This window comes from Ptychodera flava, chromosome 22, assembly GCF_041260155.1.
Source record: "Ptychodera flava strain L36383 chromosome 22, AS_Pfla_20210202, whole genome shotgun sequence".
NCBI lineage: Eukaryota > Metazoa > Hemichordata > Enteropneusta > Ptychoderidae > Ptychodera > Ptychodera flava.
Window position 1 is genome coordinate 22,025,118 of NC_091949.1, and position 15,000 is coordinate 22,040,117.

Below are 15,000 nucleotides of genomic sequence, written 5' to 3' on the forward strand. Positions count from 1 at the left end.
GTATGGGGTACAATTTTTTCAATAAAAGGTCACGTGACCTCGATGACCTTTGACCTCAAATATACATATCTGTCCATAACTCAGGAACCACAAGGGCTAGACGCTTCTTATTTGGTATAAAGGGAGACTTATGGTGCAATATCTGGTACCTCATTAAATATGCACATATCTAATTTTTGGCAAGCCAATACAGCTAGAGGTCTGATTTTTTGTATATGGGAATCAGTATGGGATACAATTTTTGACAAAATGTCACGTGACTCCAATGACCTTTGACCTCAAATATATGTATTTGTCCATAACTCTGTAATCAACAGTGCTATACCCTTTGACCCCAAATGTACGTATGTACCTAAACGTGAGCAACAATTAGTACAGAAACCTTCATGTTTGTTATGATTGCAGATCTCAAGATGACGCCGTATGTTTCTCATCAACTATGCGAGCTGCTCGGCCCCGCCAACGCTGCTTGCAGCTTTAATTAGGGGCCCAAGCCGACCGGCTGGGCCCCTATTGGTTTTATAGGAGTTCAACTTTCTTCTTCTTCTTCTTCTTCTTCTACTTCTTCTTCTTCTTCTTCCGCTCTTTTTTTGTCGACCTAGAACTCAAACACCGCTTACCGCAAACTTCTAAAACTTGCAGGGCTAATAGGTACCTATGAGATCTCGTGCACCTGGGTATAGAAATTTTGAATAGTCGCGCGACCTGGCGGCCATCTTGAATTTTCGAAAAATACCGATTTAATTTTAAAAATCTTCTTCTCCAGAACCAACATACACATTTAGCTGAAATTTTACTCATGTCATCCTTAGAGTGATCCCTTTCAAGTTTGCGAAAAACGTTTGGATCGGTCACATGATTTGGCCGCCATCTTGGATTTTACGAAAATCGCAATTTAATCATTAAAAATCTTCTTCTCCAGATCCAAAACACCGATTTAACTGAAATTTTACTCATGTCGTCCTTAGAGTGATCTCTTTCAAGTTTGCGAAAGACGTTTGGATCGGTCACGTGATTTCGCCGCCATCTTGTATTTTACGAAAATCGCAATTTAATCATTGAAAATCTTCTTCTCCAGAACCAACACACCGATTTAACTGAAATTTTACTCATGTCATCCTTAGAGTGATCTCTTTCAAGTTTGCGAAAGACGTTTGGATCGGTCACGTGATTTGGCCCCCATCTTGGATTTTACGAAAATCACAATTTAATCATTAAAAATCAATCTTCTTCTCCAGAACCAAAACAACGATTGAGCTGAAATTTTACTCATGTCATCTTTAGAGTGGTTAGTTTCAAGTTTGTGAAAGACATTTGGATCGGTCACGTGATTTGGCCGCCATCTTGGATTTTACGAAAATCGCAATTTAATCATTAAAAATCTTCTTCTCTAGAACAAACACACCGATTTAACTGAAATTTTACTCATGTCATCCTAGAGTGATCTGTTTCAAGTTTGTGAAAGACATTTGGATTGGTCATATGATTTGGCCGCCATCCTTGATTTTACGAAAATCGCAATTTAATCATTAAAAATCTTCTTCTCTAGAACAAACACACCGATTTAACTGAAATTTTACTCATGTCATCCTTAGAGTGATCTCTTTTAAGTTTGCGAAAGACATTTGGATCGGTCACGTGATTTGGTCGCCATATTGGATTTTCGAAAAATACCAATTAAATCTTCAAAAATCGTCTTCTCCAGAACTAACACAAAAATCTTTTTTGCAAACTTTATAGGCCATACTACTAGATGCTATATACTAAATTTAAAGGAAATTGACCCGGCAGTTTTGATGACCTTTGACCTTAAATATACATATACCTCCATAACTCAGGAACCACAAGTGCTACATCCTCCATATTTGGTATGATCGGAGACCATATAGTGCCATATCTGGTACCTCATTAAATATGTACATATCTAATTTTGGGCAAGCCAATGGTGCTCAAGGTCTGATTTTTGGTATATGGGGACAAGTATGGGATACAACTTTTTTGACAAAATGTCACATGACCTCAATGACCTTTGACCTCAAATATATATATATGTCCATAACTCAGGAACCATAAGTGCTACATCCTTCATATTTAGTATGATGGGAGACCTTATGGTGCCATATCCGGTACCTCATTAAATATGCACATATCTAATTCTGGGCAAGCCAATAGAGCTAGAGGTCTGATTTTTGGTATATAGGCATAACTTAGCAATACAATTTTTTGACAAATTGTCATGTGACCTCAATGACCTTTGACCTTAAATATACGTATATGTTCATAACTAAGTAACCATAAGTGCTACACCCTTCATATGTGGTATGATAGAAGACCATATGGTGCCATATCCAGTACCTCATTAAATATGCACATATCTTATTTTAGGAAGGCCAATAGAGCCAGAGGTCTGATTTTTGGTATATGGGATAAGTATGGGATAGAATTTTTTTCACAAAATGTCACATGACCTAAATGACCTTTGACGTCAAAGATACATATATGTCCATAATTCAGTAACCACAAGTGCTACACCCTTCATATTTTGTATGATGGAAGACCATATGGTGCCATATCCGGTACCTCATTAAATATGCACATATCTAATTTTGGGCAAGCAAATAGAGCTAGAGGCCTGATTTTTGGGATATGGGGGTAAGTATGGGATACAATTTTTTTCACAAAATGTCACATGACTTTGATGACCTTTGACCTCAAATATACATATATGTCCATAATTCTGTAACCACAAGTGCTACATCCTTCATATTTAGTATGATGGGAGACCTTATGGTGCCATATCCGGTACCTCATTAAATATGCACATATCTAATTCTGGGCGAGCCAATAAAGCTACAGGTCTGATATCTGGTATATAGGCATAACTTAACAATACAAATTTTTTGACAAAATGTCATGTGACCTCGATGATCTTTGACCTTAAATATACGTATATGTTCATAACTAAGTAACCACAAGTGCTACACCCTTCATATTTGGTATGATGGAAGACCATATTTGCGAAAGGCGTTTTGATCTGTCACCTGGTTTGGCCGCCATCTTGGATTTTGCTAAATTAATTTAATCTTTGAAAATCTTCTTCTCCAAAACCAACACACTGATTAGACTGAAATTTCACATGTAACATCTTAAGTGTGATTTCTTTCAAGTTTGGGAAAGGCGTTTTGATTGGTCACATGGTTTGGCCCCCATATTGGATTTTGTAAAAATCGTGATTTTAATCTTTGAAAATCTTCTTCTCCAGAACCAACACACTGATTAGACTGAAATTTTACATGTAACATCTTAAGTGTGATCTCTTTCAAGTTTGTGAAAGGCGTTTTGATCGGTCACGTGGTTTTGCCGCCATATTGGATTTTGCGAAAATCACAATTTAATCCTTAAAATTCTTCTCCTCCAGAACCAACACACCAATTGAGCTGAAATTTTACTCAGCTTATCCTTAGAGTGATCTCTTTCAAGTTGGCGAAAGACATTTGGATCGTTCTCCTGGATTGGCCGCCATATTGGATTATGCAAAAGTCACAATTTAATCTTTAAAAATCTTCTCCTCCAGAACCAACACACCGATTAAGCTGAAATTTTACTGAGGTCATCCTCAGAGTGATCTCTTTCAAGTTTGCAAACGATGTTTGGATCCGTCACCCGATTTGGCCGCCATATTGGATTTTCAAAAAATACCAATTTAATCTTCAAAAATCTTCTTCTACTGAACAAACTCACCAATTGAACTGAATGTGTACTCATATCATCCTTAGCGTGATCTCTTTCAAGTTTGCAAAAGACATTTGGATCGGTCATGTGATTTGGCCAATTATTCAATTATTTCAAATTGATCTTTGAAAAGTTCCTGAAGAAGAAATACAGCATATTATTTGAAATTTTTAATTGTATTATTCTTAGTGTTAAGTACAGTCAAGTTTGGGAAAAAACGTTTCTTTGGTCACGCGGTTTTGCTGCCATACTAGTTTTTGCAAAAACCCTACAATTAACAGCAAAAAATATTCAAAATTCATCTTCTCCAGAACCAACACATTATTTGAACATAAATTTTTATTGCATCATCCTTAGAGTAGGTACTTTAAAAGTTTGAAAAAGCCTTTTGGATTGGGCATGTGATTAGGAAGACCCTTGACCTACTTTCCTCTATGTAACAACTGCAACATCTAGTGTGTCTCTTTGGTACATTGGCAAATTTCCAATAATTTTCTCAGGGACCTAAAGAGTTAAGTTTAATGACTTTTCACCTACTTCCACAAATTACATCAACAACTTCCAATTCAAAATAGTCAGATGACCCCCCACATGACCTTTGACAGAAAATTTGTATTTGTGGCATATATGAATCATGAAAGGGCTGCCTTAAATAAGAAATAGCTTACATTTCATCGTGTTTTCCCTAGTGGACGCTAGCAGTAACGGCCACTGCCGGTTTTGTGCCACACAAAACCAGTTACGAAGTTTACTTTAAAATTTTTGAACGATACCTACATTTACATTTTTAAGCTGTTCACATATACACATTTGCAAACTACTGCCACATGCTACCTTGCGTATATTTCTCTGACCATGATACAAATATGATTCTTTTCTTATAAATAGCACAGGTTTACTTCCGTAAAGCAATCAACATGATAAAGTCCATGAAATCTGATATCAAGTTCTGTCTATCAGATAATACAGCAGGGAGTGATGTTTCATACTATCCTTAAGGAGAGAAATTCACTGTTAACTACACCATAAAGAAGAAAAAATTGTGATATGCAAGTGACTGAGCCTTGACTAATGATGAGATTTTAACTCCCTTTATTTAAACTCAGTGGATAGCCGTAGCTATTAAGACTTGGAAGAACACTAACAACACAATCATTATTACATAAATGTGTAAAATTCAATAATAACAAACATATTTCATTTTGAGCAATTACTCCTACTTGAAGTTTCACCATACAGTACTAACAAAAAGTAAAACAAAATGATATTAGAAACTCTTCTTCACAGTAGATGTATCACCATATTATTTCATTACAATCATTGAGTAGCTAATAATGAACAAAGACTGAAGAAAGTCATACTGCACTGTTCCAATGGGTGTAACAATTTTGACCATGAGAGTTATCTCTTAAGGTTGAGCTGCGTGTTACCAACACAGTTTTTTCAAAGCAACATTTCTCATCAAAGATGACAAGGAAACCCCCTCAAACTATATATTTTCAAAAAGTAGATGGCAGTTGTTTAGTGAAAAGATGAAGTGGGTGTATATTTGGCGTAAAAAACCTCAATTTTGGTATTAATGATAACAGATAATTTAAGTCAAAAACTTGATGCTAATTTTTGAAATGTAATACTTCACTTCAAAGAACAGTATACGTAGCAAAAAAGGACTATTTTGTTTTGCATTATCTATCTTCATTCTAAAATGGCAAGGGTTTAAACATGACAGTCAAAAAATTGATTGAAATCATGATAAGAAAAATTAAAATGCCTCTTATTCAAAATGTAATAACTTTATTGCAAAACAAAATAGTCTTTTTTTATACAGTATTTAAGGAACATAATGTGAAAATTTCAGAAAATTTGTGCCAGAATGGAGTTAAATTCTTTTGAAATTTCGAACTGGGGAGGAAAAAGAAGCCAGGAAATTGGGTGATATGCATATATTTGCATAAATTGACACTTCTTCATCTCATATGTTCAAGAAGCTAAAAGGTGAACCCACCCAATATTTTAATTTTGGGTCAATAAATTTATTAAACTTGAATTAATATTTGCAAAAAAGTGATTTTTGAGCAAAATATGCTGTTTGGTAAGTGACTTGCTGTATATTTAAGCAATAAACTACACCAAGCAACAGTATATACAATGAAATTTGACCACTTCATGACATAAATGCACGAGCCATAGTGAGTGCATGTCTAAAGTGAACCTAGTGAGTGCATGTCTAAAGTGGACCTAGTGAGTGCATGTCTAAAGTGAACTGGTCAAAACCCAGTGGTATCTGGTCTCTGGGTGTGATATATTGCTATTATATCATAACAATATATTGAAACTCTGGCATGGAGTTTGCTAATGTGCTAACTGTGTTATATCATGAATATACCAAATTGTTTTAATGTCTTGATTAATAAGATGGCTGCATTTGTCCGATCAATATACTGGTATGGTATAATTTAATGTATAATACTACCATTGTATCCAGCCTTTGAAACTGTCAAAAAGCACAAACACTCAGTATGCAGTCACACAGCCTGTTTGAACTCATCATAACATTATACCAAGTGTGGCATCATCTTTCTGCACGTTAAGCCATGCTCCACCTAGTCTTGCTTTCCAGACTACCAATGATGTATTCCATTGAGATAATGTGAATTGGGCAGGCACAGCACTATATTCAAATATTACATATCAGCATGCACAGGTTGAATATTCATTTAAAAGCCAAAAGAAGTGTACATGTCAGGTTGATTCCAGCAGCATAGAATCATGCTGCATTGTGATTACATATCAGTTACATTGTACTTGTCAAGACTACATTGTTGCAGACTATGAACAAAGTTGAAGACTTCCTTGAAAATATAGAGAGACCATGAAGCATGGTTATATGTCATAACTTGGCAAAAAATGTTGAGAAACTACATGTGAGTCTACCATAGTACATTTATAAACTTATATCCTCAGTTCTTTGCTGACGTTTGGAAATTCCTTGAACCTTCAATGAATGGTTTCAGACTTTTACACAACAAACAGAACACAGCATAAAGATTCATTCACAATAGATTACCATCTACAGAAATGAGGTCTTTTGAAACTCAACTCACGAAGTAATTGGCACATGATTGACACCTGGCAAAGATATGCACCATATGTCAGACAAATATATAAACCATTTTTCTTTAAAGAACCAATAACCATGTAACCATACAATGTACTTAATTGATGAAAATTCTGCAAAGTATTTCATGATATGGTATATAATGTCATAGTTTCCGAATCTCCCTATATTGAAGCACGAGACATTGACACTTCAAAACATGAAGTGGCAGCTTCCATCTCTATTTTCTGTTTCACTGTCATGTAGCAACTCCCTTCTATTGCCGTGGCATTAGACATGATCTTGTAATTGTTTTTGTATGTATCGTACCAATGCTTTCCATACCAGCCAACAAGTTAATGTAGCATGTCTTTTTCCACATATTAAAAAGGCAATAACTTCAATGTGCTTGTATCTCACACACTTTATCAAGACCTTTTCTCTGCAACAATCAATTGCTTTCTTCAATTGTGCTGTACAGCTCCATTTGTTGGGTTGAACTAGCTATGGTGTTTGTCCAGTGTTAGCAGTTTTCTAGTATGTCAATAACTTGAAGGAATCCCTGAAAGTCTTTATGAATCATTGATATATCAGTTGATTGTGTAAAAGTCACTTGCGATGAGTTTCTTAAACACTCTCAGATTTATCTTGTTCTTTGTTGTTATTACAAGTGCCTTGTCTTGAATATGCACAACGGTTTTAACAAGTGTCTCCATTGTCTTTCTATTAAATTGGTGGCTATAAATATCCTAAAATATGAATATTTGTAGTCGCCACATATCCTTGTTGCTTTGTGACTCACTCTTCTCACTTTGCAGCTTGATGCTAAAGTCATACTCCCAACTGCTTGCAGTACACCTTACTATGATATTATGTCAAAGTGACGCCTCTAAGGTCTGGAAAGCAAGACTATGCTCTAGCCAGCCACAACTTGTACAGATATTACAACTGGCAAACATTTTGTTCATTATGTAATGTTTAACATTTGTATGGCAAACACATTGATAGCATGCTCTGACAGCTATGACAATCAGTAAGTCAGATGCTCATGCTTCTAAGATAAATTCCTTGAAAAATACAACAAACTACGTCAGCACATCCATGAGTTTTGCTTCATCTTTTCACACAAGTTCAACAGACATCATTTCCAGTATTTCATGTAAAAGAACTCATACATTAGCTACCACTTGCAATGTGGACTTGTAAACACACCTTATTAAATTTCTTTGCTTACTATAGGATATAGCTCTTAAAATTAAATAATAAATATGAATAAATAAGTAAATAAGTCTACAGCCAACAATGCAAAAGAATATTGCAAACTTGGAACATTCATAAAGTATGTACATGTATTGTTAAGTAATACAGGGCTCTAAATTACTGACTATAAAGGCCACCACTTTTCCAGTTTGGGCCAGCTATTTCAAACATCAGTAGTCTTTTCCATTTTGAATCATCTATTTCAAGCAGCAGTCGTTCAATTTGGAGCAGTAGAATGTCTACCTTTTTGACAACACACATACTACAGACAAAATCTGTAATTGTATGCAGGTCATTGTGAAAAGATCAATGGCTTGTTGACTCGGACACTCCCATGTCTCACTCATTAAGAGTAATACAGTCAAACTCATTTTTCAGATATCAATACAGTAGGTGATCTATAGAAGTTCATCTAAAATGTACAGTGGCTGCATATGCAACAGTTTTGCATCATCAATTATTAGTGACTAACCTTTGTCAACATTGATTGTAATAAAATAAACATTAGAGTACTATACTACAGCGACCACAATACTTTCTCACTATAGATCACCTAAATAAATTTGTTAGCGTTAAACCAGTTGAAACTGAATTTCCTTGCATTAAAATGATTATTGGACCAGTTTCATGTGATATTCAAACAAAATCTCCTTTGTAGTCCAGTTATATCTAGTCTTATGGGAACATCAGCGAGGTCAAGAAGTTTCTGTATTTCATTAGAGTATCTATAGCAACTAATGGCAACATCTAAATAAAAGCATTTCTTTTAGGTCAAATACATAAAAATCACATAACAAATACAATATTTGCATGCATTTATTTCAATTCTTAAGTCCGTCATAGCCATATCTCTTAATTTCATTTTTCATAATAGTCCTTAACTTATATACAGGAAGGTGGTCAGTTTCCATCTACGGGGATGAAAAGACTTTCTATAAAATATTTCTTAAATTATCCTCCACATTGTATTACCAAATAAGCTGTAACCTCCCTAACCCTAACAATTTGTTTTCTGATGTTTTTGAAGATTCCCCTGTCTGATGCAAAGTGACCACCCCATACATTACATACTTTATGAATGTCCTAAAAAATAAAATAAAATAAATAAATAAACAAATATACAAATGAAATAAATAAATAAATAAAATAAATAAAAAAATAAATAAAAAAATTGGGAGGCCGTCTATCCATCCCCTCCCAAAGCTCCCGCTGCAGAGAGCTTGCTGATTTCGACGGCACAATTCAACAAATTTGAATCCTTATAGCTTCATGGAAGCTGAAATATCTTGGTATAACTTCAACTTTTACACTGTCAATACCTTTCACATAAACGTGGTCAATCAATGTGCCAAGTTCTGTGGTTTCTTGATAGACATATTGCTTGAAGCCATGTTCTTCCATTAAAGCAACTGTTGATTTTGAGATAAACAAGTTTTCATTAAAATCACCCATTATTATTGTATGTTTATATTTGTCCATTTCTTTTATCAAAAGTAGTAAGAATTTTCTAAATGTAGGGGCACTATATGATGCTGGTCTGTATACAATGGCCACTTTCACATTTACATCATTCAAACAAAATGTTATACATTCCAAATTAGAGATACCTGGATGCAAAATTTCACATGACATTGATGTTTTCCAATATACTCCAACACCACCATGGCACTGAGAGAGCAAGCTTGCAGTATTCTTGTTATATTGGTCATATGATTTACTTCTTGGTTTATGATTAAATGTAAACTCATCTAATTCCAGATCAAAGTGCTGTTGATCATCAGATAACCATGTTTCTGTCAAACAAATACAGTCAGACTCCATAAATAGACTATCATTACGAATATCTTCAATATGTGAGCACAGCCCTTGTATGTTATGCAATATCAAGGAGCAGGAAAAACGTCCCTCAAATGTTAAATCTGGCTCACTGAGAAATGGTGGCATTTCAGCAATGGCATCTGTAATTTTTTCATTACAATATATTGAAGATGGTTGCAAATCTTCAATGACAAGTCCATTCAATGATGTCACTCTACTTAAAGCTACATAAGCTTGTCCAGCTGCAAACATCTTTTTCAAGCTAACAACTGTTTCTTCTTTCGTCACTCCCTGGATTTTATGGACAGTGCACGCCCAGGCTAGTCTCACTGGGAATTGTTTCCTAATTCCGCCGTTGTGTGCGACAGTAACTTCATGTGGTTCAATAGGGGTGCTATTTTCTTCCATATCTGATGGTATCACTTTTTTTTACGTAAATTTACACCAACTTTTGCATCATCGAATACAACAAACACTGTTGATGGAAAGCATTGACTAGTGGTAAATGCAATGTGAGACACAGTTCCAAAGACACCATTTACCAGTCCATCAGATATGTCAATATTGTGGGTCAGTTGCACTCGGGCACCAATGGCAATTGTAAGAGTCTTTGCCAAATCCTTTCTGTATACTTTGGCATGATGTCCTTCTATTTTTTCCATTTTGCCACTTGTAGCATTTCTACTGTAATCTTCAGCCTCAATGCACACAGGATCTGTACACAAAGAATGAAGCATTGTAACATTGCAATTATTCACTTCAGCATTGGTACCAAATATGTGAATAGCATCAGATTTCTCTCCAGTTACACGGCTTTGCAGCATCTCAAAATCCTTTGGTGCCAATTCATCACTTTTCTTTTTAACCCTCAATCGATTCAGTGTCTCTGCAAATTCGTACTCTTTCTGTCTCATAATTTCTGTCAATTCTACAATGCGGAAATTATCTTTCCATAAACTAACTGCTTCATTGTCAATACACAATGGATTGCCTTTTACAGGAGGCAGTTGATAAAAATCCCCTACTCCTATGACACATACATTTCCAAATGCAGTAGAATTGCAAGTTTGTTTAATTTGCTTTAATCTTCCATGAACATAATGCAACAATTTGCGGTCTACCATGGAAATTTCATCGATAATTAAAATTTGAAGATTTTCCAATTTACTACGAAGAGTGTTTATCTTTCTTCACGCAGAGGTAGATACGGCAACTTTGAATCTACAGCAATTGAGAATGCACTATGTAAAGTTGTGCCTCCAATATTAAACGCTGCAACACCTGTAGGTGCAGTTAATAGTACAGAAACATCATCAGGTTTTGGCAATATACGTGCCAGTATACGTGTTGCTTCATAATAAATTGTTTTGATTAAATGGCTTTTGCCAGTGCCAGCACCACCGCTAACAAATACATTAAATGCCTTTGGATGCTTGCCATTGCTCTTGTCTAAACACCACTTCCTAACTTTGTAAAACACTTCAGATTGTTTCCTGTTCAATGATCGTAGCATTGCTTCAACCTTTACTCTTGGTAGTGAAGATGTGGAAACTTCTACATGACAATCACCACGTGGTTTTTGCACTAAATCAGGAATATCTGCCTCATCACAATCATCATTATCAAGGCAATTTCTACGTGATTCAAGACATTCCATTCTTTCTAATTCACTTTCTGGACATATCTCAGCCCATGCATCCTCTAATGGACCATTCATATCCAACATTTCTTCAGCCACATCAATGGCATCAGTATCTTTCTCAAATAAAGCTTTGTTGCTATCTACTATCACTTTCACCTTTTCCAAACAGCCACCTTGAAATTTCACTGCACCATTACAATAGAAATCTTGATATGTTTCAAAAGTCTTAGGTTTCAGTTGAGATTCAACACGATAGGGCAGGAAAAGTTGCAGGATGCTTTGAAAATACTTCTCAGGATATTTGGTTTCTGAAAATCTTGGGTATCTAATTACAGCTGGTTCAGTTCTAGATCTCTTTTGCATGTATCCTGCACCATTTTGCAACTTCTCAACAGGCATCTTATGTTTCCTACTTTTTACATTGGACATTTCTGTACTTGAAACAATTCTATATTCTGAACAGAAACTGGCAAGACACATATAATTAAACTCTTTCTTGTTTGGTCTGTTTTTATATCTATCAACAATACTTGTCATCCAGATTGATTCTTCATCGATTTGTTCTCCTTTCAATTTTTTTTGTATTGCACTGAAGGGTAAGCTCATCTTGATAGGATTTTCTCCTACAGCAATAAACTGAACTTTCCGTGAGCATTGTTTTAGCTTCAATCCACAAACTCTATATACAGCCTCCTGAGCACTTACTTCTCTATTGTGCAGATATACACTACCCAATTGTTTCAGTGCAGATTTTGCATCCAAATTGCCCTCTTTAGTAGCCTCTCTTTGAGCATGTTCCAACAGTAAACCCATTTCTCTTTCGGCTTTTGAGATGTATGAAACAATATACACAACACAGGCATAGGCATCTACAACAAACTGGATATCCATATTTGCATTCCAGCAACGAAGGAGATAAGCATTGTACTGATTGACCCAGAGGTCATTTGGCTTACGTTTTAAAACTAAACTTGTCTTCTTTGAACGAAGCGCATATGCTTTCTCAAACACATCCTGCGATATTCCAACTGCATTAAATAATGCATCCACAGATTGAAATTCTTTCTTCTCGTCACAGACAAATGCCCAAACTCTTTCTAAGATTTTTGTAGCGATCATCTTGCCAATTGCTGTATCGTCTAGCTCTACCTGTGGCACTTCAATTCCAAATTCATTGGCCAGATTTGGTACAACATTATCAGTCTCTGACTTTTTATCATCATCTTTATTTTCACTATCTACACTGTCACCTGGGCGACATATGAATGTCTCCTTGGAAGGAGGTCTTGGGAAGTTAAATCTACATGCAGTACCCTTTTTCATGCATGATTTTGAGTGCCTTTTGCTGTGTGTCTGAACTGTCTTTACAATCTCATGCAATTCCTCATCCTCATTCACAGATGGCATGTCACATGTTACATATTTGTCAACAAATCCAACAACATCTTCATCACAATCTTTGTCAACTTTTGGAGCATTTTCAACCCAAAATAAACAGTGTGTGTGTGGTGAACCACGCTGTTGAAACTCCACTCGATAAAAATAATCTTTAATCTTTCCAATAGGGTTTGCTGGTGACCTTATGACTTCATTTAGAAAACAATTAAATCTGTGATCAAACATTCTTGCTGCAGTTACAGGATTTGCCCTCAAAATAGCACATTTCTCAGACCAATCAAGATCACTAGCATTACGTGTATCATCTTGCTCACGAAGTATTGTTTCAACTACTTCTGTCCACCTTAGGTCAGCAGCAGAAAAGGAACAAAACCATGTTGGTATGCCTAGTTGTCTTATCATTGCAAACAAGTCTTTCTGTGTTGCTTGCCAATAAGGAGGGGTGCCTCTGATTGGCTTCAGAAATTTGTAACCTTCATCACACTTCAAAATTTCCTTCAAAGACTCTTTGTTTGTTAGAACATCACTGGTCACTTTTTTACCACAAGCATGAGCACTTCCCTTCCTCAAGGCTATTGACACATTTGACACAACCTGTTCTACCTCTGCAAGATACTGTGCAAAAAATATGTAATCTATACTCTTTGCAAACCTGTTACTCGCATTCATTAAACGACTTTGCAGGTATCGACCTAATGTTATCTTAACCTCTCGATCATCATGAAATGTTGGTGAACCAGTTGGAAACAAAACAGGAAAGCATTTCGCTTCATTACATTCATCCATCAAAAGTCTAACAGGAGCATTATCCTCCCCAGGTGCAACACAAACAACATCCTCAAAGTGATAATCAAGAATATCTTGACCTATATCAACTGGTTGAAAACAGGTGTCAACAAACATTCCATGAACATCTTGATCAGGTTCATTTTCATTGTCTGTGTCTAACAACTCATCATCTTCATCATAATCTGAATTATCTTCTTTTTGTTTTTCAAGTGTGTTTTCCCAATCCACATTAAATTTTACATCCCTGTACAACTTGTTATGCCTCTGCAGGTATTCCAAAGCATTCTTTACATGACCCTTCTTCACAAACTGATACTGGTAACAACCTTTATAACTAAGTTTACGTTTCAGTTTCACCTTTATCATCTGATCATCTGTCTCACATCGAGGCAACATACCGGTACTAGTAGCCTTCTCTATATTAGATGGCACACATACTATAGGTCCATGAACACCATTCTGTCCACCTTTAGGTAAAGCTAACATCTTCATAAAGGGAATGTGTAATGCAATCAAGTGTTGCTCTAAACCATTCAGGCAATTTAGTTCATATGGGATTGGCTTTACTTCAAGATTGTTTGCAACAGCTTGAGCTGGCATTTGTCCCTGTAAAAGCTTGTTGTGGCATGTGTAACATATCCACAACTTACTAGCTGCACTATTCTTAATTGGACAATCTTCCATACACAAATGGCTGCATTTATGCACATATTCATCCGTTATACATTTGTTGGCGATGGTTTTACAAATCCCTGCTTTCGAACAATATGTCTTTTTAGTACATAGCAGTACTTGCTTTCTGAACAGCCGTCTATTGCAAACAGAGCAAACACAATTTGGAACATTTGACAATTCTTTTCTGAAAGCAAAAATAACATGTTCCATATTTTCACATTTCAGTCTAGCATTTAACCTATTCGTCTTACTTTTATCCAATACATGTTGTTTAAAATCTTGATTTTTATCATATCGACCAACAAATCGTGCTTTCGATGCTTCTTTAAATTCAAAATCTTGCTGATACTTTTCTTTGAAGTGTGAAGCACACTGAGCTTTCTTAGTTTCTCTTAACTCATGGTCTTCTTTATACTTTGCTAACAACTGTGATTTTTTTGTTTCCCTGAATTCTGAATCTTGCTGGTATCTTTCTAAAAATTGTGATTTCTTTGTTTCCCTGAATTCTGAATCTTGCTGGTATCTTTCTAAAAATTGTGATTTCTTTGTTTCCCTGAATTCTGAATCTTGCTGGTATCTTTCTAAAAAT

At 35.6% G+C, this 15,000-nt stretch overlaps 1 protein-coding gene across 1 annotated transcript in view; it reads right to left on the reverse strand.

Moving 5' to 3' along the window:
- Positions 1–7,931: 7,931 nt before the first annotated feature.
- Positions 7,932–15,000, reverse strand: part of LOC139122950 (uncharacterized) — a 19,490-nt gene continuing 12,421 nt past the window's right edge. The window contains exon 3 of the mRNA XM_070688839.1: positions 7,932–10,622. Within this exon, the coding sequence (XP_070544940.1) occupies positions 10,557–10,622 (66 nt within the window). The 3' untranslated portion in view covers positions 7,932–10,556. The remainder of the gene's footprint in view (positions 10,623–15,000) is intronic.